This window comes from Phoca vitulina, unplaced genomic scaffold (genome assembly GCF_004348235.1).
Source record: "Phoca vitulina isolate PV1807 unplaced genomic scaffold, GSC_HSeal_1.0 scaffold2, whole genome shotgun sequence".
Taxonomy (NCBI): domain Eukaryota; kingdom Metazoa; phylum Chordata; class Mammalia; order Carnivora; family Phocidae; genus Phoca; species Phoca vitulina.
The window spans coordinates 46,224,880-46,247,713 of NW_022589705.1; the positions used below are offsets into that span (position 1 = coordinate 46,224,880).

General features: G+C 43.8%; 1 protein-coding gene across 2 annotated transcripts in view; it reads left to right on the forward strand.

Annotated features, from left to right (window-relative positions):
- WLS (Wnt ligand secretion mediator) overlaps positions 1-22,834 on the forward strand; it is a 98,738-nt gene that overhangs the window by 69,171 nt on the left and 6,733 nt on the right. For both annotated transcript variants that reach the window (XM_032426446.1, XM_032426448.1), the window contains 8 exons: positions 1,454-1,615; positions 2,624-2,760; positions 5,917-6,085; positions 7,462-7,559; positions 7,918-7,981; positions 9,940-10,083; positions 11,322-11,405; positions 18,926-19,079. In XM_032426446.1, coding sequence (XP_032282337.1) covers positions 1,454-1,615; positions 2,624-2,760; positions 5,917-6,085; positions 7,462-7,559; positions 7,918-7,981; positions 9,940-10,083; positions 11,322-11,405; positions 18,926-19,079 — 1,012 coding nt within the window. The remainder of the gene's footprint in view (positions 1-1,453; positions 1,616-2,623; positions 2,761-5,916; positions 6,086-7,461; positions 7,560-7,917; positions 7,982-9,939; positions 10,084-11,321; positions 11,406-18,925; positions 19,080-22,834) is intronic.

Consider the following 22,834-nt stretch of genomic DNA (forward strand, 5'->3'; position numbering starts at 1 on the left):
GTCTTTGTCTCTATACAAAATTCTGTGTATTGCACTCTAAGTTCTGACTGTCCAATAAAGAACTCCCCAAGATCACAAAAGGGTCAGAGACTCTTCATACACAAGTGCAGACTCCTTGTTATCTTCCTTCTGATTTCTCCACTGGACTTTTTACTCTGAAGATATAAAAAAATTGATGTTGGCCCTGAGAATATAGGTTTAGGAAGAGCAAATTAGGTCTTCCCTTACTTGATCAAGAGGTGTACACCCAGCAAATAGTGAAGCTGACATATAAACCCTACATTGATGGCAGACACTCATCTCTTTTATAGGGAAAAGTCCCTGGCTGCTAAAGCTCATGCCTGTTCGTGCCCATATTTACTTCCCTACCCTGACCTCTTGGCAGGAACACATAGCCAGGAGTCCTGGTGAGGCAGAGCAGAATTTAGTTTTTAAAAGCAACCTGTACCCCTACTCTTTAATCTCCCACAACCATGCTCAGGGCAGGAGCTCTTCAATCCTTGGCAGGAAGTCTAAGAGGTGTTCTAGAAATTGGGCTAAGTTTGGTTTAACTAAAATTTCTGCTCCCTTCTGCCATCTTACCTCTTGGGCAGTTAGGCAGAAAATCCCAAATGGGCATCTCTAATAAACTAATCTCACATTACCTTTTATCCCTTCTATCTTCCCCAAATTCTAAGTGCTCCTTGATTTCTTTTTCTATTAAATCAGTAAAAAGAAGATATTTTCACATTTTTGTAGCTTCCTTCAGGCCAAAACCGTGAAAATAACTAGCCATCATCTAAGAGTGTGATGAACATCAGCAAGGGCTTCCTCCTGAACATTTCAGAAGTTGACCGGTCCATACAGCCTTGGAGGTGTCCAGTGATGTGCTACAAATAAAAAGCCCTTGTAGTCCTGGGAGACCAGCTTAGTCTCATGTGAGGTTTAATGAGGACTGAAGAACTGAGGAAGTGTTAAGGGATATATAAGATTTCTTTTTTTTTTAATCTAAAATTTTTTTTTTATCTTTTTTTTTTTAATCTAAAATTTCTGGTTCCTGGGGCATCTGGGTGGCTCAGCCGGTTGAGTGTCTGCCTTCGGCTCAGGTCATGGTCCCAGGGTCCTGGGATCAAGCCCCGCATCAGGCTCCCCGCTCAGCGGGGAACCTGCTTCTCCCTCTGTTGCTCCCCCTGCTGCTCCCCCTGCTTGTGCTCTCTCTCTATGTCAAATAAATAAATCTTAAAAAAATAAAATTTCTGGTTCTACCTCACATGTGGCTGGGCTTTTTGGGGGGGGGGCGGTGAGGAGCAGCCAATGGACGCCATGCCTCCAGTGCACCCTGTTATCTGTAGCCCTAAGGTATCCCTTTAAGCGTTAGCTTTTTAGCACTGGTGATATGAGGCAAGGGTGAGACAATTCAGACATAGTCTATTGGAAATAGTGATTCTGCCTCAAACCTCTGCTCTTCTTCCAGACCCCAGAGTATGAGGGCCGTTACTATGAATGTGATGTCCTTCCTTTCATGGAAATCGGGTCTGTAGCTCATAAGTACTACCTTCTGAACATCCGGCTGCCTGTGAATGAGAAGAAGAAAATCAACGTTGGGATTGGGGAAATAAAGGATATTCAGTTGGTGGTAAGTGAATCCAGGCAGCATGGGACAGTAGAACACGGGCTCAGAACACTGGTCTGTGGGCATGTGTGTTGTCAGGGAACCCCGGCTCACTCTGGATGTCTCTGTGTGTCCGTTACTTCACCTGAGAAATAGAAATAACATGCCCATGATGGCTGACAGCTTCAATGGAAAGTAATACAATTATTATGCCCATTTAAGATTTTATTATAATGGTCATGATTGCATAATAACACCAAGATAAAAGTAATTTTTTTTTTTTTACATGTCTCACCTTGCAAGCACAAATGTTAAAAGGGAGTAGTGGTGTTTTAGGTTCTTTCCATTTGATTTGTTTAACAGGCGAAAAATAGAACATGGAGCAAGAGGTTGGTTTTGTTTTTTTTTTTAATCTTTAAAAAGTCACATATGAAGTGCATATTTATTGTAGAAAATTAGGAAGCACAAGTAAACATATAGAACATAAAAATAACCTGCAATATTTAGAGAAATAATCATTGTTGAGGTTTTGATATATCCTTATATCCTATAATCCTTATAGATTTTCTTCTATATAGATAGATACATATATCCTTTACAAAAAAAGATCCTACTCAACTGCCTTCTTCCTTTTTTTCATTTAATAGTATATTGTGAATATAATATAAATATACTTTGCAGTGCTGCTAGCATTCCACTATATAGATTTACCTTAACACATTTTACCAGTCCCAACATCTTTAGCATCTTAAAATGTCTCAATTTTTCAATAAAAAACCTTAGAGATCATGTTCTTAATGATTCCTGTTTATAGATTGGGTCCATTTTTTTTGCCTTTTATTTAGATTTCTACAGTGCCTGAGGAGGGGCTAGGGAGAACATGAAGAGAGTATATGCTATGAGTGTTAAAGCTCTTGATCTTGAAAGTTCAGCAGAAATGATCTGCTTTCACCTCTCCCCATAATGCATTTGCTGATAGAAAATAACACTAAGATATATTCACCTTCAAAATTATGATTGGTCTCTATCTAGGGAATCCATCAAAATGGAGGCTTCACCAAGGTGTGGTTTGCCATGAAGACCTTCCTTACACCCAGCATCTTCATCATTATGGTGTGGTATTGGAGGAGGATCACTATGATGTCCCGACCCCCAGTGCTTCTAGAAAAGTAAGAGCTGATTTCAGAGCACTCTTAAGGAACACTGGCATCCCAGATCTGCCTGCCATGGTGCTGGTTTTGCTGGGGTCTATTTCAAGTGGTCAGTGTGTTACTTGGGCTGGTGATTGGACCATGAATCATCCTGGATTCTTTTTTCTCCTTCAGCTTTCACATGCAAATTATTATTAAATCCTAGGGATTAAACCTCTCTCACATTTCTGGCTCTCTATTCTGTCTTTGCTCTTCATTCCCATGGTCTGGGTCGAATACTTCTTTCTGTCACAGTGAACAAATTGCCTTGCTCCTAAGCCCAACCCTCTCACCTCCAGAAGGACAATACTCTCGTAGATACATGCCCTTTCTGTCCCACATTACTGACTTTTCCTTTCTGCTGGATTATTCTCATTAATATACAAACACACTATACCATTTCTCATTCTTGGACAAAACTCTTAACTTTTCCTACTTCCCCCTGAAACCACCCCACCATTTTTCTACTCCTCTTTACAACAAACCTCTTCAAAAACCTTACCTATATATCTTCTCCACCTGTTCTTTCTTGAGCCCATTCCGCCCCTCATTAAAACTGCTTTTGGAGCGCCTGGGTGGCTCAGTCATTAAGCATCTGCCTTCAGCTCAGGTCATGATCCCAGGACCCTGGGATCGAGCTCTGCATCGGGCTCCCTACTCAGCAGGAAGCCTGCTTCTCCCTCTCCCACTCCCCCTACTTGTGTTCCCACTCGCTCTCTGCCAAGTAAGTAAATAAAATCTTCTAAAAAAAAAAACCAAAAAAAACCTGCTCTTGACAGGATCACCAATGACCTTCACACCCCAAATCCAATGGTCACTTCTCAGTTCTCACTTTTCTAGACTCATCACCAACATTCGACATAAATGGTCACTTCCTTGTTCTTCACAGAGCTTCTTCCACTCTCCTCCTTTGCTGACCATCACTCTGTTTCCAGTGCTGTTTCCAACCATCTTTCCAACCTCTTAAACTTTGGAGCCAGTGCTTAGTCTGTGTACTTCTTCTCTTCATTAGCTATGCTTATTCCTGAAGTGATGTCATCTAGTCTCATGGTCTTAAAAATCATCAGGCTTTGATGACTCTTAATTCATATCCTCAACCTCAGCCCCTCCCAGCCCTAAATCCAAGAATTCCAGCTGTTTGTTTAACATCTTCACTTGCACAGAAATGTAATGCATACAAAGGACAACATTTTATTTCCTCCCTCTTCAAACTTGCTACTCTCCCAGGCATCCCCATCATAGGAAACGGCAACTCTATCCTTTCAGCTGCTCAGGTTAGAGAAGTAGGAGTCATCCTTTACTTCTCTCTTTTTTTCACACCCCTCATCCAATCCACCAGGAAATCTCACCATATCCATTCCTACCCCCTAATCCAACTCCCCATCATTTCTCATTTCTTACCTGGATTATTGCAAATAGCCTCTCCACTGTTCTTCTTGCTTCCACTCTTTTCCTTCCTACGGTCTATTCTCAGAGCAGCCAGTGTTCCCTTTCAAGTGTAAATCAGATCTTGTCACTCCTCTGCTCAAAGCTCTCTATTGGCTTTTCATTTCCTTTGCCCTGGCCTATAAAAAGCCTTTGATGACCTGGACCCTTGCCACTTCTGATTTCATCTCCTTGCCCTCTACCACCTTGATGATGCTCAGACATGCCTGGTAGGCTCCCACCTCAGGGCCTTTGCACTTGCTGTTCTCTTCATCTGAAATGCTCTTCCCTAGATATCTCTGTGGCTCAATTCCTCATTTCCTTCAGGCCCAGGCATAATGTCTCTTATCTTAGAGGCTTTTTCCTACCCACCTTATATAAAGTAATACCCCTTCTCTCTCCATTCTTTTACCTTGTTTTATTTTTCTTTATATATTCTCTATTTATTTGTTTTCTTTCTTCACAGACCCCTCCTCTCACCCCTTCTAAATGCAAGCATCATTAGAGCAGGATCCTTGCCTACTTTGTTTACTACTGTATCCCAGCATCTAGAATAGTGACTGGCACATAGTAGGAGCTCAATAAATATGAATTTGTTGAATGAATGAATGATGTCACTCCATTGTTTAAACTTCTTATTGGAGCCTCAGTCTTTTCAAGATAAGTTCTCTAATGGGGTAGGTGAGTTTCTTCATGAGCTCAGCCTTTTTTACTTCTCTGGTGTCATGTCCTGTCATTTCCTCATGTCCTGTCATTTCCTCCATGTGCGGATCCCCAAATGATTCAGGCTGTTCCAGGCTTCTGTGCCTCCATTCAGGCTTTTCCCTCTGCTAGCAATGCCCTTCCACCTCCCCAATTGTGACTCACAACTCCTCTCCATTTCTGTCTCTGTCAAGGTTAGAAGTCCCTGGGGCAGCCTGTGCACACTTCTGTCATATCTCTTGTCACACTTTATTTGGCTCAGCCACTAAATCTACCTCCATGAGTAGAAGAGTACCACCTCGCTTGGTCATCTATGGCCCTAACAAAATGTCTGGCGTGTGATCCGTGCTTAATTAACACTTGTATTTCATAGGTATGATTGAAAGTATGAATAAATCAGTGACAAAATGAATGATATTTGATAGAGCAGTGGCAATTAATTGGGCAGTAGGGAAAAAGCAAAATGAAAACTAAACAAGCAGCTAAAAGAAGTTGTATTTCTTGTTGTTTGGAATAATTTCTTACTGAAACAAACATGCTTATCCAATTCATAGTTGCCGAGGAGGATATCATCATCACAATAATAATCATGAGTGTTCTTAATGATCAAGTTAATGATTACCTAAATAGGTAAAAGAGGATAGTTATGTTCAGTGAGGTCTGTTTAAGAAGGCAAAGGAAGGGAAAAACATTGTAGGAAGCTCTTAATCTGATGTGGTACCAAAATAAAGTGCAGGGCACTAAGGAGCTTAGCTTCAATTATATAGAAAGGTTAATGTAGGCTTCCTTCATCCCGCAGTGGTGCCAACAACACAAGGCATTTTGCGTCTGGGTGTAGAAACTCATTATGAGAGCTAAGAAACTGATCATATGGCTTCAGTCTCAATAGGTAACATCTCAATTCCCCAAACTGGGTTGTTTTTTTGTTTTGTTTTGTTTTGGGTTTTTTTTGGAAAATCTGCCTCCCAGATGAATAAAGTGGTTTTCCTGCTATTTTCTCATGATCAGAGTCATCTTTGCCCTTGGGATTTCCATGACTTTTATCAATATCCCAGTGGAATGGTTTTCCATTGGATTTGATTGGACCTGGATGCTACTGTTCGGCGACATCCGGCAAGGCATCTTTTACGCGATGCTCCTCTCCTTCTGGATCATCTTCTGTGGCGAGCACATGATGGTAAGAGCCTCCTGAGGGAGGAAGGGACGGGGGTGAGACAAGATCAACTAGTGGCTGCAAGACTGAGCTCTGGAGTCAGAACGCCGGTTCAAATTCTGACTCCCCCACTTGTTACCTAGCCACGTGGCCTCCGGCAAGTGACTGTCTGGCCCAGAATCTCCGGTTTCTCATCTGTAACATGGATTTTAAAGGCCTGGTGTATAGGGTTTTCGTGAGATTTAAGCGAGATAATGTGAGTATTTCACAGAATGTAAACACACAAATGTCAGTGATTATTACTGTTTCTTCTGCTTTGGCTTCAGCTCTGCTTGTCCCCAGGACCAAGGTAACCCCCAGAGAATGTGGGTCTGGCTCTTTCCAGCTGGCAATTTGTCCAGGTGGCCTGGTAACCCCTGTTACCCTGAAATACTGACCTCCCTGGTCTCAGTTTGCACAGACATCAAATCCTATTTCAGGAGGGATTGAAGGTACCACGGCTAAAAATAAGAATGGTGCGGTCCTCACGTTGTGGCTCAGGTGATATGCCAGCTGGAGCTTGGTCCTCCTGGCAGGCAACCAGCTGCATAGTAGTGGACTGCTTTTAAACTCCACTAGGGTTTGATCCTTGCTTCTGCAGTCTTGCAGCCCTTCTAGGAGAGCAGTGAGAGCAGAGAGAGGTGTTTGCTGATGGCTGGGGTGCCTGGGGTAGGCGGGAGGGGTCCTCCAGTGGTGATGCTCTGAGAATGAGCCCTTGGCAGCAGGACTCGGGTCCAGCAGCAGCACAGCGAGCCATGGTGGAGGCCCAGAGTGGATTTGTGTGGACTGTCGCACCTGGTCTTCAGCCTGGGTGCTAAGATTTGTCTTCTGCCTTTCTCCGTTTTCTCGCTCTACATTCCTTCATTTTCTGTCTCTTAGTGTCTTTGTATATCTACCAAGAGGAACCACTCTTGTTTTTAATGAAGGTAGGGAGAACATACGTCTATTTTCCTAACCATGAGAGATATTGATATATCTCTTGACATATTTTAATGCCTTAAAGTGTTTATTTTGTCCTCTGGGAATCCACCCGCCTGACAAACACATGCGATAAACCGCTTAATTTAATTCGGAATGAGTTATTTTGCAAACCACAGAACTTCCACTGCTGAGGATACAAGGCCTTTCTTTGTGTTCCCGTAGCATCCTGTTCTTATGGCTATGAGAGCCCCTATGGATGGACTGATAAAAAATGAGCTCCTCTGGAACAGAGATTTTGGTTTTACTCATTCTCATATGCCTAGAGTCTAGCATGATGCCTGGTATACAACAGGTGGTCAGCAGGATTGTTAGAATGACTGACTTACCTGTAGAATTGCTTTGCTCTCCCCGATGTCATTTCTCATTTCCATTTCCCTCAGGATCAGCACGAGCGGAATCACATAGCAGGGTACTGGAAGCAAGTCGGACCAATTGCTGTTGGCTCTTTCTGTCTCTTCATATTTGACATGTGTGAGAGGTGAGCAGGTGCCTGTGGGTTCCTGGGCTGAAATGTGCATCCCCATGTCCACCCCAGCTCCTCGGGAGGAGGATTCAAAAAGAGGAAGGGTGGTCGGGAGCCTGTGGGATGGAAGCATTGGACGTGGTTATGTCCGCAGATAAGGATTGGGCTGAGATCAAAGGCAAAGCTCTTTCTAGATGGAAAATATTTGTGCTGGTCCTATCCTTCAAACTCTGTTTCTCTTTAAGTCTGTGAACTTTTCTTAGTCTACACACAGCCCCCGCCCTTCTGGCTGAGAAGCAGAGGATGTGTAAAAAGGAAAGTCCCCCTTTGCCTCTGTATTAATTGTGTCTTTCCATCTTGTTTTTCTTTCTAGAGGGGTACAACTCACAAATCCCTTCTACAGCATCTGGACTACAGATGTCGGGACAGAGCTGGCTGTATCCTTCCTTGATGACTTCAGGGTTTCATTTCTTCCCACAGCCGTCGGGTCCCCCCAGATCATTTTCTAAGTCCTGCTAATATTCTCCATGTGTGCTCAGCCAGAGCTTTGATCCTCAGACCAATGATCATGGCACAATTAATGCAAATAATCAGAAGAATTAATGCTTGCTTTTAAGCCCGGTGAGAGCAGGCAAAATGAGGAAGGTGCAGCATATCCCCGTGGCAGAGGGCTCAGAGTTGCTCGTCTTACCACAGCCTGTGCAAATGACCTGTGATACACTTGTTTACCGCAGACTCAAGCATGACTAGCTTTTCCCTGGAGCCACGGAGGTTCACCTCTGGGCCCCTGTGGGAGAGCCTGTTTCTGAAGTCCTCCATGTGCGAGACTTCTTACAGTGACCTTGGTGTACCAGCGTACCACGCTGCTGCTATTCATTTCTGAGACCGCATGGAGATAAGGCTAAGGTGATTAGTTCCAGAGGAGTTGCCGAGGCTTCTGGTTGGTTGGCATAAACTCTGAGTCATCTTCATGAAACAGAAGTGACAGTCTTCTCTTATCCCCTTCAGGATGCTGGATTTAAATATTTTATCTTCCTGAATAATATGTTAAGTGCTTTAGGAGAAAAAGACTCTCCTCTGTTGTAGTGGGGAGAAAGGCTGGAGTTGTATTATTTCTTGATGGATAATATCTTGTCATGTGCTGGTAAATATGCTTTGTCTGGTCATGATGTTTGTCTGGGCTTCTTAGTATCACAAGAACTTGGTGAGCAAACTGATTCAGTAGTATCATTACCTTAATAAAGATGAGAGAGTTGTGCTCTGCCCTACTCCCATCCTTCCTCCCGAAAATGTGAGCTGCACAACACGGGGAGTCCTTACAACGTTAAGTCTACTTCAGCCCTTTCATGGTCCATATATGATGAAGGTCCACGGAGGCAAATAAAATGTCAGGGCCTGTAGCAAAAAAAAAGCTATATTCCCTTCATTCTGGGGTACTGTTGGCATTTGGAAAGAAGGAGAAACTGCATTGAATATATTATTTAATGAAATATACACACTGAGTGCACGCTTGTTAAAATATTTTAAAATATGCAGCTTGGGGTAGAGTTATAGCAGAAAGGACTTGGATTCAGGTCACCTGCCTCCCAGGCCAGCTCAGTGTTCCCCAAGCCTTGGTAGTTCTCAGGTTGAGCTTTCAGGATGGGTCTTAGAGTTGCCCTGATCAGTTTCAAAGTATATACTGCCCCCACCCTCATCTCCCACCTTGGCCATCTGTCCTTCTGCTCTCTGTTCCATTTGACAAGATTTTTCTTGTGACAGAAAATTGCAAACAGAACTTCATCCCTGGTTTTACTTCAAGGCCTTCCGTCCCATGCCCAGCATCCCTTGAAGCTGCTGCTCCCAACCCCCACGTCATCACCTCCTGATTCCACGGTGTCTCCGTCTCCTTCTAAAAATCCAAGGACTAGCCCGCTGGTTCTCAACCACGATTATACTTGGTTTCCTTGCTCTTGGAAAATCTGATTCCATAGATCTGCCGTGGAACCTGGGCTGTATTGTAACTCTTCTGGTGATTTTAATGCAGCGTTTTACCTGACCAGTCATTTGCAACCAATACCCAGTATTTTAGTGCTTTTCAAATGGATCGTGCATACCAATCTCCTGGGAATCTTGTTACGAGCCAGATTCTGATCCAGTAGGTCTCGGGTGGGCCCTGGAGTCTGCATTTCTAATAAGCGAGGCTCCATTCCTCCTCTCACTTGCCTTAGAAAACAACTTGGAACACTCCACTCTGTTGTACTTTTGTGTCCGAAAATCTCTATCGCTGGCATTAGAATGCCAAGTTTTAATATTTTATCCCCCTGTTTGGAGACCATGGGTGTCCTTGCCAAGAGAGCTGAGGAGAAGTGTTTGTGTCAGCAAGCCTGCCCTTTCCTTTACTGGAAACCATCAGATGGCCTTCATCATTGTGGCTGGTATCTGCCTCTGCCTCTACTTCCTGTTTCTGTGCTTCATGGTGTTTCAGGTGTTTCGGAACATCAGTGGGAAGCAGTCCAGCCTGCCGGCCATGAGCAAAGTCCGGCGGCTGCACTATGAGGTGAGCAAACCTCCCGGCTCACGCGGGACCTGGTGACTCAGGAGCTCCTGCTTGGTGTGTAAACACACACCACACACCTACACCTGGAGATGAGAAGCCTTTATTTCAGATACACATGGAGGGATTCTCCTGTCACGGAAGATGTCTGGGCAAAATAAGAGGCTAACTCTGACTCTGAGAAGCATCTAGCTGGCTTGTGTCGATCTTGGAGTTTTCTGTGGTCTATATGTCTTTCTGTCCTCAGAAGGGGTGAACTTGTTCAGCAGGTTCTTCAGCTTTGGGATGGAATGTGGGTGATACTAGATGGGAGATTTGATTAGAGTGGCATCAGGGCTTTGGCTGGGGTGAGGCTTTAGGTAAGGTTCCCTTGCTGAGAATCAGCCTGGAGCCTGGGCTTCAGCCCAGGTGATCTGATTTTTTAGACTCGGAGAGGCCACATTTCCCCTAAAATATCCAGCAGGTGATCAAATAGAATTCAGTAATCTCTGTTTATAGATTATGTGCTTCATTCAAGAGAAAACGCTCAACATCCTCCGATCTCTTAATGCAGGCAACACATTCTTAATTTTTCAAGGATCCCTTGGATTCATGCCTAAGTGGCTGTCCCTGGAGACATGGGCCTAATTCCTCTTGTGAAAAGAAACAGAAACTGCAGAACCCCAGGGTTTTTATATACAGTGGATCTGCAGCTAAGAGCCCCCAAGTAAGAGGTGTCTTTCCCTGAAACACAGGTTTCCTTAAATCCTGCTCTCAGGAAACCCTGGGCACTTTCTGAAGCTTTGCATGTCTCTAGAGCTAGAGTGACACATGAGAAAATTCAACCAAATCCACTTCATGTTGATTAATATGCACATTTCTTTTTGTTCACTGGAGCAGAATTTTATTACAACCACAGAAAACTTGGATTTGGTGACTTTGAACCCTTGCAGAGAAGCATAACCAGCTTAGCAGGGAAATTAGCAGCCTCACAACGTGCCGTGAATATAATTTCCCGGGCTCTGGTATCACTGTTTCATGAGAGATAAGAACATAAGAAATGTTTGGCCCAATAAATTTTTCAGTCACCTTCACCTGTGTAGGAGAAATGTTACTATATGAAATTATTTTACTAGTCCCTCTTAGGGATTTTGTTTTATAGATATTTTTTTTTAATTGGTTTTTTACAGAGTTATATCTTGAGAAAAGGATTGGTGCTAGCTGGGAGAGTGGTAATCTACTCTTTCTCTCCTTCCCAATAGGGGCTGATTTTCAGGTTCAAGTTCCTCATGCTGATCACCTTGGCCTGCGCCGCTATGACTGTCATTTTCTTCATTGTTAGCCAGGTAAGTGGACCCTGAACCGCGTCAGGGTGAGAATGTCCCTGGAGGGGTGCCTCCACTCTGCACAGAAAATTCTAGAGAGCTGCTGAGGAAGGAGCAGGGAGGCTGTAATGCTGGGCACCTCTTCAAGCCATGTTTTTTAAGGTGCTCTACTCTGGGACTGAACCACCTGGCCAGAGGTGGATGGAATTTTCCCTTTCAGTATAGCCTCGTAGGAGGAAGAAAGTTGCTACATAAATTAAAAGCCTGCAGCCAGATTGAAGGGCACTTATTTCATTTACTTAAGAGAATACACTTTTTAAGCCCTATAGCAGAACACCAACAAGCAAGTATTCGTTTGACTTGATCTTTATCTAAGCATTAACATAGATCCTTTTACAGTCCATCAGCCATTCTTTGTAATAATTATATTGCCACTTAAACATGAAATACAATTCAGAAGTCCCCTTGATAGACTCTTACCTTTCTGCTGGTTATTTCCAAAACTCAAAATGTTGCTATACTTGAAAACCTCAATAGTGGTAATAATTTTAAAATGTTGGTAACTGGCTTTGGAAAGTGGAAAGCACTGTTTAAACCTGACAGGTGACCTATCTGCCATTCATTTGAGCTCCACAAAAATCCTGTGGGTGTAGGGTGGTTGGGGTTGTTATCTCAGTTGCTAGGATATGAAATCGAATGGCCTTAGAGACATTTCCCATTTGTGCTGTTTTCCAGCTGGGTGAGATAGTGGATGATTACTTAACAGTTCTAAGGTTTAATTTTGCTATCTGTAGAATGCATGTAATAATAGTACCGCCACAAAAGGGGGCTGTAAGGACCACAGGAAGTAATGCCTGCAGAGTGATTTGCAGAGTGCCTGGCACATCGTGGGCAGGAATAGCTGTGCTCTTGTGAATAACAAAAGGGGTGAATGTTGTGCCAAAGGACATTCAGTAAGTTGGGGACCAGAACCCAGTCCTTTTGACTTTTTTTTTTTTTTTTTTTTTTGCCAACTGTTCTGTCATCCCTGTATTTGGCCAAAACTGAGAATGTTAGTGCAGGTGGAGCCTTAGGACCGGACTTGTCTCACTGTGCTGGCTCGTTTCCCTCTAGTAGAGGGGCTCCTGTGCTTTTTCTGCAGCATAGATCCCATGGGCAACCTGCTGGAGGCTATGGGTGTCTTCGTTGAATGTTTTTAAATGAGTAAAATAAAGTACTTTGGATTTCAAAGATATCTGCAATTATACATGTTACAGATGTTACAGATACGTATCTATAATTGTAATTGATAGGAAAATGTCATGATTTTATGGGTAACAAAATTACAGGTTGTGCTAGTGCTAATATTAACAGGACTTTGTTTTCTACATTTATAATTGAAAGAAATGGTAACTTTCATATCATAAAGATACAGTTTTTCTCATTCCAGTCCATGGACCTCTTGAACTTGTTGCAGGGACACCCAAGGGTGCCTCCGACCCACATTAGGGGCCTCTAGAGACATGTGGGCTCTGCCCACTGGGCAGTGTGAGTGTTGCTGTTGAAGGCTGAAATGAGTGTGGAAAACAAACAAAACAAATAATACATATCTGTCTTCGAAAAGTTCTGCTTACCACATCTGCTGTGACCTACACCAGTGCTGTGTTTGTATCAGACTGTTTATAAAACCGAGGAAACTTCAGTCATCGCTCCAAATGCAGTAACATATTTCAAATTCTGAATGAGTTTTTTATTCACCCAGCTGAGGCTCAAACAAGGGTGTCTGAGGGCTGACTTATCCTTTGGCTGATTCCTTCATATGACCCGAGTGTCCAGTCCTCCAGTGCCTCGGTAACGCACTGGGACACTTAATAGGGCCAGTTGGATGAGTCCAAGAGAGCAGGGCACACTGCTTGGAGAAACAGAAGTGTCAAGTAAGCTGGGCTGAGAAATGAAAGGCAGTCTCAAGATATGTTCTCAGGAAGGCAGAGGCAAAGGGCACTTTGGGTCTTAACTTGTGTCTCTGCCCCCTCAGAAAGCTGCCGCCACGCTCCCACAGCCCCATGCCACTTACGCACCTGGCTCTGCAGAGAGTCCCTTCCAGGTGAAGTCCAGAAGGGACGGCTGCTGATCTTGAAGGCAGCCACATGTTGCCCGAATTTAGCCTTGTCTATGTTACATAGTGCACCGTTTTCAAGCAAGGGAGGCCAGTTCTTCCAAGGAGCAGAGTTTGTGGCTTTTCTTTGGAGAAAAAGATTAATATTCCATTTGCCCCAGTATTTTCTAACACGGCTCCAGACTGTGGCTGGCTTTTTATATCTGCCGCAGCGACAGTCAGCCCGGAGTGGATTTCAACTCCAAGGGGGTAGCAGCGAGTTCTTTTGGATTCCATTAGCTCCTCACATTCCTCCTGCTGGGTTATTTTTTTAAGGTTTATTTATAGATATCTAAGACGTTTTCAGGCATAACTCTCGATGTCCCAGGTACTGTACTAATATAGTCATCAGAGGATTTATTTTTTAATGTCATTTTGGAATGTCTCAGCAATGAGCTCACCTAAAAGAAAACCTATTGGGTAACTTTTTGAAATAGATCCCAGCCTTAGGTAAAAGGAATGTATTAAAACTCCCATTATACTCTCGGGCTTGCTGAGAGAGCTTGCATTTAAGCCCCATGAAATATAATGCGAGGGGATCTCGCCAGGATATTGAAGCTCTGAGGCCAGGAATGAAGGGCCCACAGGAAGCTGTGGAATGCAGTGACCTTGAGGCTTTGTAGCTGGGTCCTGAGGGGCAGTCTTTTAATGCCTGCCATTTTAATGGCCTCAGTCATAGCAACCGAGAGATGGTACATCACAGTCTGGTATTTTAGCCCCTTCCCTCTGGAAAAGAAAGAGGCGTTCCGTTTAGAGGTGGCAGGCAGTAGGGAACAGAAGTGCAATGCAGGGGAGAAGGTCACCAACCTTCACTAAGGGGACCCCCAGGTGCCTGACATTCAGGTCAAGCCACATGCAGCAAACTCCCAGAGAGCCTGTCCCCAGCTCTTTTTTGTGTGTGTGATCACTTCATTCTGTTACTCACAGAGGAAATGTTTCCAGTAAGAGAGCCTGTGTCTGGGATTTGGAAATCTTGTTGTTAAGTGGAATGTTGGTTGTCAAGACTACTGGGTGTAAAGGGATTTGACCTTCACTTGGCTCCAGGGGTATAATTGGGTGGTTTTACACAAAAGTAAATTGTTCAAATGTTAAATCAGGAAAAACAGGGACTTTTAGAAATAAGACTTAGGCAGAGGGAAGATGATTTTCTTTTTTTTCTTTTTTCTTTTTTGGTTAGGGCTATCTGATTTTTTCCTCCGGAAGTTAAAATGGGGTGACTGTCACCTCTCTGCTTTAGCATTAATAAGATTTCGGATTGACAAGGGCCGCTCTGTTGAGGCTGCTTACTGTGGTTCATGCTGGTGGGAACGTGCTCAGAACTCTGGAGGTCCCAGGCAGGAATAACCGAGAGAGGAGACAGGCACGCACGCACAGTCGAGTGACTCTCTGTATACAGCTCATCTATGCAAATGCAACTCTCTGCCCTCAGCAGGAAATAATACATTTAGGGATTACAAATTAAATAGTATGGGTAATTCTGCAGCCTTATGCCAAACAAGGTGCAGGCGTCTCACAGCAGACCTGAGATGGGGGCATGAATCTGCTAGTTCCTCAGGCCGTCTGAGCACCTGTGTACCCCTCATGGCATAAGCATCTCATTTCAGTGCTTCTACTGTAAAGCTGTATTTTGCATATAGATCCAGTTTTGAATATCCTATATTACTATGTCTAGGATATATAGTACATCGATATTACTCTATGGATTTGAATATGCAAACCTGTGTATATATACACTGTATAATAATTTGCATTATGGTTAATTAAGTGAATTTTCAAAGGAAATTTGATCTTCCACAATAGTTGCTCCATTTGCTAACTTAACAGACTCACCACTGTTTAGGATAATATTCCTACTCTTATATTGCATAATGGTTAAGAATACCTTCTTTTGGAGTCAGAGCCATGACTTTCGGACTGAGCAATCTTGGGCAAGATAATGTACCTCACTGAGGCATAGTTTTTCCCTGTGTTGAGTGGAAATATTACCTGCCAACCTCATAAAGTTGTTATTTTTATTTTTTAATTTTTTTTTAAATTTATTTATTTGAGAGAGATAATGAGAGAGAGAGAGAGAGCACATGAGAGGGGGGAGGGTCAGAGGGAGAAGCAGACTCCCTGCCGAGCAGGGAGCCCGATGCGGGACTCGATCCAGGGACTCCAGGATCATGACCTGAGCCGAAGGCAGTCACTTAACCAACTGAGCCACCCAGGCGCCCATAAAGTTGTTATTTTTAAAAAATATTTATTTATTTGACAGAGGGAGAGTGGGAGGGAGAGCGAGAGAGAGAGAGAGAGAGAGAGAGAGAGCATGAGCAGGGGAGAGCGGCAGGCAGAGGGAGAGGCAGACTCCCCGCTGAGCAGGGAGCCCGATGCGGGACTCGATCCCAGGACCCTGGGACCATGACCTGAGCCCAAGGCAGACACTTAACCGACTGAGCCACCCAGGCGCCCATAAAGTTAAGACTAAATAATATCTTCCATTTAAAATTCTTACTGTAGTGCCTGACATATTAGCATTGGATAAATAAATGTTAACTATCATTACCCTTATTATTTTAAAAAGTCTGAGTTTTGCTAATATTTGTGTTAGAGAGCAATATTTAAGTGAAATAATACTTATTACCCATTGACTTACTTTTAAGTACAATCATCATTCTTTACTATAGAATGCAATATTTTCTCTTTACTTTGGCATCAGATATTTCCTTCGAGCAACTGTTTCTATCCTCCCTTTCTACTTCCATGTACTTGCACTGGCATTCCTGCACATGCCTGTACCTTTGTCCATATTCATTCAACAAACATCTGTCTGTCGAATACCATTGTGAACCAGGCATACAGGTGGGCGTTTCCTTAGATCGGTCATGCCAGTCCTAACAAGAATCAATTTCAGCAAAAAGGTACTGAGTTTTCCCAGCTTATGTCCTAGGAAGTAGGGTCTCTTGCAGGAGAGAGACCTATTGAGGGGTCTACTGCCTTAACAGAGTAGAAGAAAATTACAGCTGCCTTATTCCATCGTATCTATAGTTCACCCAGCCCATCCTACCCTCCTTCCTCGCATACAGAACAGTTCCCTTTGTTATGACAGCAGGTACATAGATTTCCAGGAATTATCTTAAGACTTCCTTTCCTCTTCCATTATATGCATTAAAATCATCTTAAGTATGCCCTAGGTACTGTAATTTTTATAAAGCTAGGGTATTCTGTTAAGAAGACTGACATTTGGAGACATTTCTAAGAAGTTAGTTCTATGTAGCTTAAATGCTCATACATTGTTCTAAAATCAGTAATGGTTATGAAATTCTTTGCCAAAAATATTCCCGAGCACATTGTATCAAGTGAATTATTTCCAAAAATAAGTTAGGGTTCATGATAATGGTTTATGCATCACAAAAATGAAAAATTATGTATCACCAAGGCCAACTAAAATTGGTAAGTCTAGAGTTAGTTAACCTAACTAACTGATACTCCACGTCTTTCAAAAGGAAACACCTATACTTACAGCTTTATTATGCCTGGGGCCCCAGTGGGTCATGCGCTATAAAGAAGGTGTCAGGTGAATATAGACCCATTGCCTCATGAACAGGAGGTGAAATCCACCTGCTTGTTAAAGTCATTAACATTTAGATACAGCTTACCATCTTACACTTTAGCTCCTAGAAGAAGGGGCTCCTAGAGATGGTTTACATAACCCAGCCTCAGTAAGTTCTCACAGGGACATTTGTCCAGTATTCTTCTACTCCCATTTAAAATTTCCTGTAGCAAGCAGAAGTGGTCAGAATCATTTCTTTTTATTTATTTATTTATTTATTTATTTATTTATTTATTATTTATTTATTTGACAGAGAGAGACACAGCGAGAGAGGGAACACAAGCAGGGGGAGTGGGGGAGGGAGAAGCAGGCTCCCCGCCAAGCAGGGAGCCCGATGCAGGGCTCGATCCCAGGACCCTGAGATCATGACCTGAGCCGAAGGCAGACGCTTAACGACTGAGCCACCCAGTGGCGCCCCCAGAATCATTTCATTGATCTCAGAACTGGCACAAATTTTTAGTCACTCGGCTCAATAGTTCTGTTGACAGTTCTTAGCGTAATCCATACGTCATCAGACAGCCCTCCAAACAATTACCAAGTCATTAACATAGACAAAAGCTGCCTCAAAACATTCCTGGAGAATTGTAAGGTGTGTGAAAGCTTCATAATTACCTTCATGAGTGACTTACATAGAGTGACATTATATAGACATAAGATTTATTGTTTATTGTCTTAGGAAATTTCTTGAAACATTTTTACTTAATTCTCCTCAGTAACCCTGCAAGTTTCTATTTTGTACTTTTTTTTTTTTTTAAGATTTTATTTATTTACTCGAGAGAGAGCAAGCAAGCAAGAGAGAGAGCACAAGCAGGGGCAGAAGGAGAGGGAGAAGCAGACTCCCCACTGAGCAGGGAGCCCGACGTGGAACTCGATCCCAGGACCCTGGAATCATGACCTGAGCTGAAGGCAGATGCATAACCGACCGAGTCACCCAGGCATCCCCTCTATTTTGTACCTAAGGAAACTGCGGTTTAGAGTCTTAACTCTTCTCTTACATTAAACAGAGAGTGAGTGGTGGAGTCTGCATTTGAATCCTGGTCTCTGACTCCAAGCCTGTGTCTTTTCGGCTTCCCCACGCTGCCCCACTAAGGAAGGCTACTCACCGTTAAGGCTTCATTTGATTATTTAATCAGCCTGTCTTCACTTCACTGTCTTCACTCCACTGTGGGGCATCAGGCACCAAGGTATGGCAGTGAACAAGTCAGAAGTGGTCTCTGCCTGCAGGGAGTTTACATCGAGCTGCGAAGATAGACTACAGAGGAGGGGTTATAGTTGTGGATAAGTGTGAGACTCAAACACAGTTTCCTTAAGTTAGGGGTAACTATGTACTGTTATTTAAGAAAGAGATACTCCCTGGGTGATTCTGATGTGCAGCCAACATGAGAACCACTGACTTTGTACCTGACACACAGTAAACCCTCAGTGAACCTAAATTCATACTAGTATGATTTTGATTTAAAAAGGAGTCCTAGGGGCGCCTGGATGGCTCAGTCAGTTAAGCGTCTGCCTTTGGCTCAGGTCATGATCCCAGGGTTCTGGGATCGAGCCCACATGCATCGGGCTCCCTGCCCAGCGGGGCATCTGCTTCTTCTCCCTCTGCCCCTTCCCCCACTTGTGCTCCCTCGAGCGCATGCTCTCTCTCTCTCTCTTTCTAAAATAAGTAAATAAAAAATCTAAAAAGAAAAAAAGAAGTCTTACATGGCCCTTTACTTTTCCCATATGTAGAAGACATTTGGTTTTTGTGTTGGTTGGTTCCTGTGTCGGTGTTATATTTCTTCTTGGTTCCAATTGAATGTTACTGTCCTTTTCCCATAGGTGACAGAAGGCCATTGGAAGTGGGGCGGCGTCACTGTCCAGGTGAACAGTGCCTTTTTCACAGGCATTTATGGGATGTGGAACCTGTATGTCTTTGCTCTGATGTTCTTGTATGCGCCATCCCATAAGAACTATGGGGAAGACCAGTCCAATGGTGAGTTTCAGTCTCTTCAGCAGAGCTTTATTCAGGATAATTCAGCTTCAGTCTCTACAAGATCCACTTAGGAAAGGCTCTGGGTTCCCCAGTCAGACTTTCCCTGCAAATGTCAGTGAGCACCCCTGGGGACTGGGGAGCCATAAGAAAAAAAGCCAGCACAAGGCAGATACTTCTTTAAGTCGTTGTCTCTCTTTTTTTAAATCTTCAAACATTGAGAAGATTGCATTTTAGTCTGAGGTGCCAGTTTTAGTATAAAATTTAAATTTGCTTTCCTCAATTTTTTGAGCAAAATTGACTCTTGGAGATTATGCTAGGTTTATTCTTCTGATTTGAGAAGCATGATCTTAAGCTATCAGGTGGAATGGGCCTGGGTTCTGAGAGTCGAAGATTGAGCTGGCTTTGTTTTTCTCCTGCTCATTCTTGTGGAAGGCTGCTAACATGCATCCAGACCAATAGCTGTTCCTCTGTCCCCATGGCCTTCTTCTCCCTAAGTGCGATTGCTGCCACACGGAGCCTTAGGAACCTTAGCCAGTCTGGCTGTTTTGTAGATGATGAAACTGAGGCCCAGAGAAGGGAAGCGCTTGCCTGGGGTGTCTGTTCCAGCCACAGCAGAGGGAAATGACTGTCACAACTCTAGGCCATGCTCTTAACTTGGAATAGGTGGCCTGGTAAACAACAGATCTGATAGCTCCTTTTTCTTTGACTACTCAGTCCTACACTGTGTGTCTCCGCCCTTATTCTGCCTTGTCTTTTTCACACTGGCTTTACCCTCGCCATGTTCTGGCTCTTCCCCAAGTATTAGAATGCTCTTTCTCAAATCAGAGCCAGTGCCCTTCACTGCCTTGGAGGAGAGACCAGGGCTTTACAGTCTGCATGTCGGCCGTGGCACTGCGGGTGGGCCTTGCTCACGGGAAGTGCTTACCATGTGTGTATTGAATGAATGGATTCATTCCCTGGGTCCCTTTGGGCCTAATAAAACCCTGCCCGTCTCCTGGGCTCATTCAAAATGCTTCCTCTTTCTTGAAACCTATTCCTGATCACCCTAGTTGGAGTCCAGCAAACTACATTCAATAGAATATTGTTGCCACGGAATATTGATAGGTTTTAGTAGTGAAACAAATTTGAGAACCATTGGGTTTTTAATCAGCATTAATGAGGTTTTTACTGCAAGACATCTTAATGCCTTTAATACGTTAATTTTTACTATAGGTCTTTTTAAATAGGTGAGAGTAACAGCATTTCCCCAAATTATTAAATCATTTGGCCCTGGACCCCTTTTTCCAAGCAGTGCATTTTTTTCTGGAAGTAGTGTTCTAAGGAATAGGCCTGGGGAAACACGATTATACTTTTCACATGACACTTGCTGTATAAAGGTAGTAGATGAATTTGCCTGTATCTTCTTTCTCTCCTTCTGGAATACTGACTCCTTAAGAGCAAGGACAGGTTCTTAAGGGTGTTTTGAAAATGTTGGTTGAATTAATGCTTTAGAAATGAGAGTTCTAGATTAGTTTTCATATTTCACAGATGGGCCAATGATCTAGAGAGTTAGGGTTAGAAGGAGAGGAGGGTGATGACATGAGAGATGGTGTGAGAAGTGAGGGGCATCTCTGTTGAAGGTTGGGGCCGTAGATGATTCTCAGCCACCATCTGCCTCCAATACTATACCTCCCTCTTCTGTGTAAGAGTGTCCTTCAGGCCTGTCTTCCTTCCTGCTCCTTGGCTGGTCTCACTCAGCGTGGGAAATGGTGGCACGTAGCCTCTCAAACAGTGGACCTCCAGAACGCCAGCAGGAAGGGATTCTGGGCTTGTGAACAAGAATCTCGATTTCATTTCATGGTCATCCTGTTGGACTTTGACAGAAATCACATGGATGTGTCCTTGACTTGAGAGTATTAAGCAGGAACCCAGTAGGTGAAGTTTCTGCCTTCCAGGGAAATGCCCTATAAAGCAGTCACTGGACTTCCTGGGAAGTTGGAATGACACTACTAATGGGCCGTCATTACTGCATACTGACCACATACTAAGGCACTTTATGTAAACTATTCCGGTGGTTTTTGTTATGTGACTATTGGCACACTGCCTAACCTCTGTGCACCACTTCTCCCAGTTGTGTGATCTCCTAAAGTCTTGGAACCATGAAATTCTGTGGGGTTCTCTTTCTTCCTGTTGGCAAAGAAGAGCGGTTTCTGTCATAAAGGGGCAGCTCAGAGGGTGATCTGTCACAGGTGAGGGGTTTCCCAACACTGGTGAGAATTTGCCCATCCTAGCACTTTTAGGCACGTGGGAAGCCAGAGCTGTGGCCATCCCTGCAGAGACAGGCTGACTGCCTGCCACCCTGTTGGGCCAGATGCTTGATTTGCAAGCCAGGTATCAGGCAGCTCCCATTAAGGCTTCTTACTCTGCATAGCAGCCGCCCTCTGAGGCTTGAAACCTTGCAGATGAGAATAGCACTTGATCTGTTCCCATCAGATTTTTTTTTTTTTTTTTCGGTTGAAGGCAGCTTGACCTGTAATTTCACAGAAAGCTCAAAAGCTGGTTCTCACCAGGAGGTCATATCCCCCAAATCCCTTGCCAAAAGTATTCATGTTTGTTTGTTTGGGATTGTCACTATGACTGGGAGGTGCCACTGGTGTCTAGAGGCCACGTTCTAAGGATGCTGGGTGTCCTGCAGTGAGCAAAACAGTTTCCTGTAGTAGAGAATTAGCCAGCCTAAAATGCCAGTAGGGCCCTTGCTGAAAAAACATTCTTCAAGCAGTTAAATGGGCAGACTCTTTTGGGACCCTGTTCCAGTCATAAACACGAGTCACACAACTTAGCAGTTCTATGATGGTAACATGATCGGCCGTGACTTCACAGCAGCCCGTGAGCCCCCCGCAGCTTGGTGTGTCCTTCCAGTCCCACATGATGCTGTGACCTCGTGCCTTTGGAAGGGGCTTTTCCACGCTGGGTTCTCTGATCATGTTCCTTCTCTGCCCTCCTTCACTTTTCATCTCTTCGTCTACCGGCCAGACCACACAGTGTCTCCCAGGAGTTGTGGAGCATTTGCCAAGATTTTGAAGCTCCTTGGAAAGAGCTAGTTTGAAATATTACATGGAAACCTAGAAAACGAACTCCTAGGGGGATACACTGTATTTTTAAATTCTCTGGGTCTCTGGATGACATCCCTTCTCCTCCCCCAGCCTTCCCGTGCTCCTTTTCCTTTCTCATGGAAAGTTTTTATTTTTAAGGTGGCTTGGGCTCCCCCACTCCCTTGCTTTTAAGGTCCAGAGCCAAGTACTCAGATCTCTTGCTATGGAGAATGAATCCCAGGTGTGTGGTGCTTCTTGCCTTTGTGAGATGGATCCTGGATGGACATCTGGAAAAAGCTCCTTTCCAGGAACTTGGCAGGTGGTTTCTGATGCAGCCAAAGGGGCTAAGGAAAGAGAAAGAATATTGAGAGGGGTTGTTTTGTTTGGACATGGAGAGAGATGCCAAGAACTGTCAGGAGGGAGTGGGTAGGAAGGAAATGAAAGCAGAGAGCATAGATTTTGGCTTCTCCCTTTTGGTCAAGGAATGGACTGAGAGAAACAAAGCAGATGGCAGGTTCTAGAAAGGCTGGCTTTCCAAAGAGCATTTTTTTCTTATACATCTGTTTCTCTTTTATTGTGTGGATCAGAAAGTGACCCTTCGAAATGAACCGCTGAGTACCTCAGTACTTAGCACTGTGTCAGGTTTGATCAGATGGAGTGACATGAAGCCCAAAGGAGGGACTA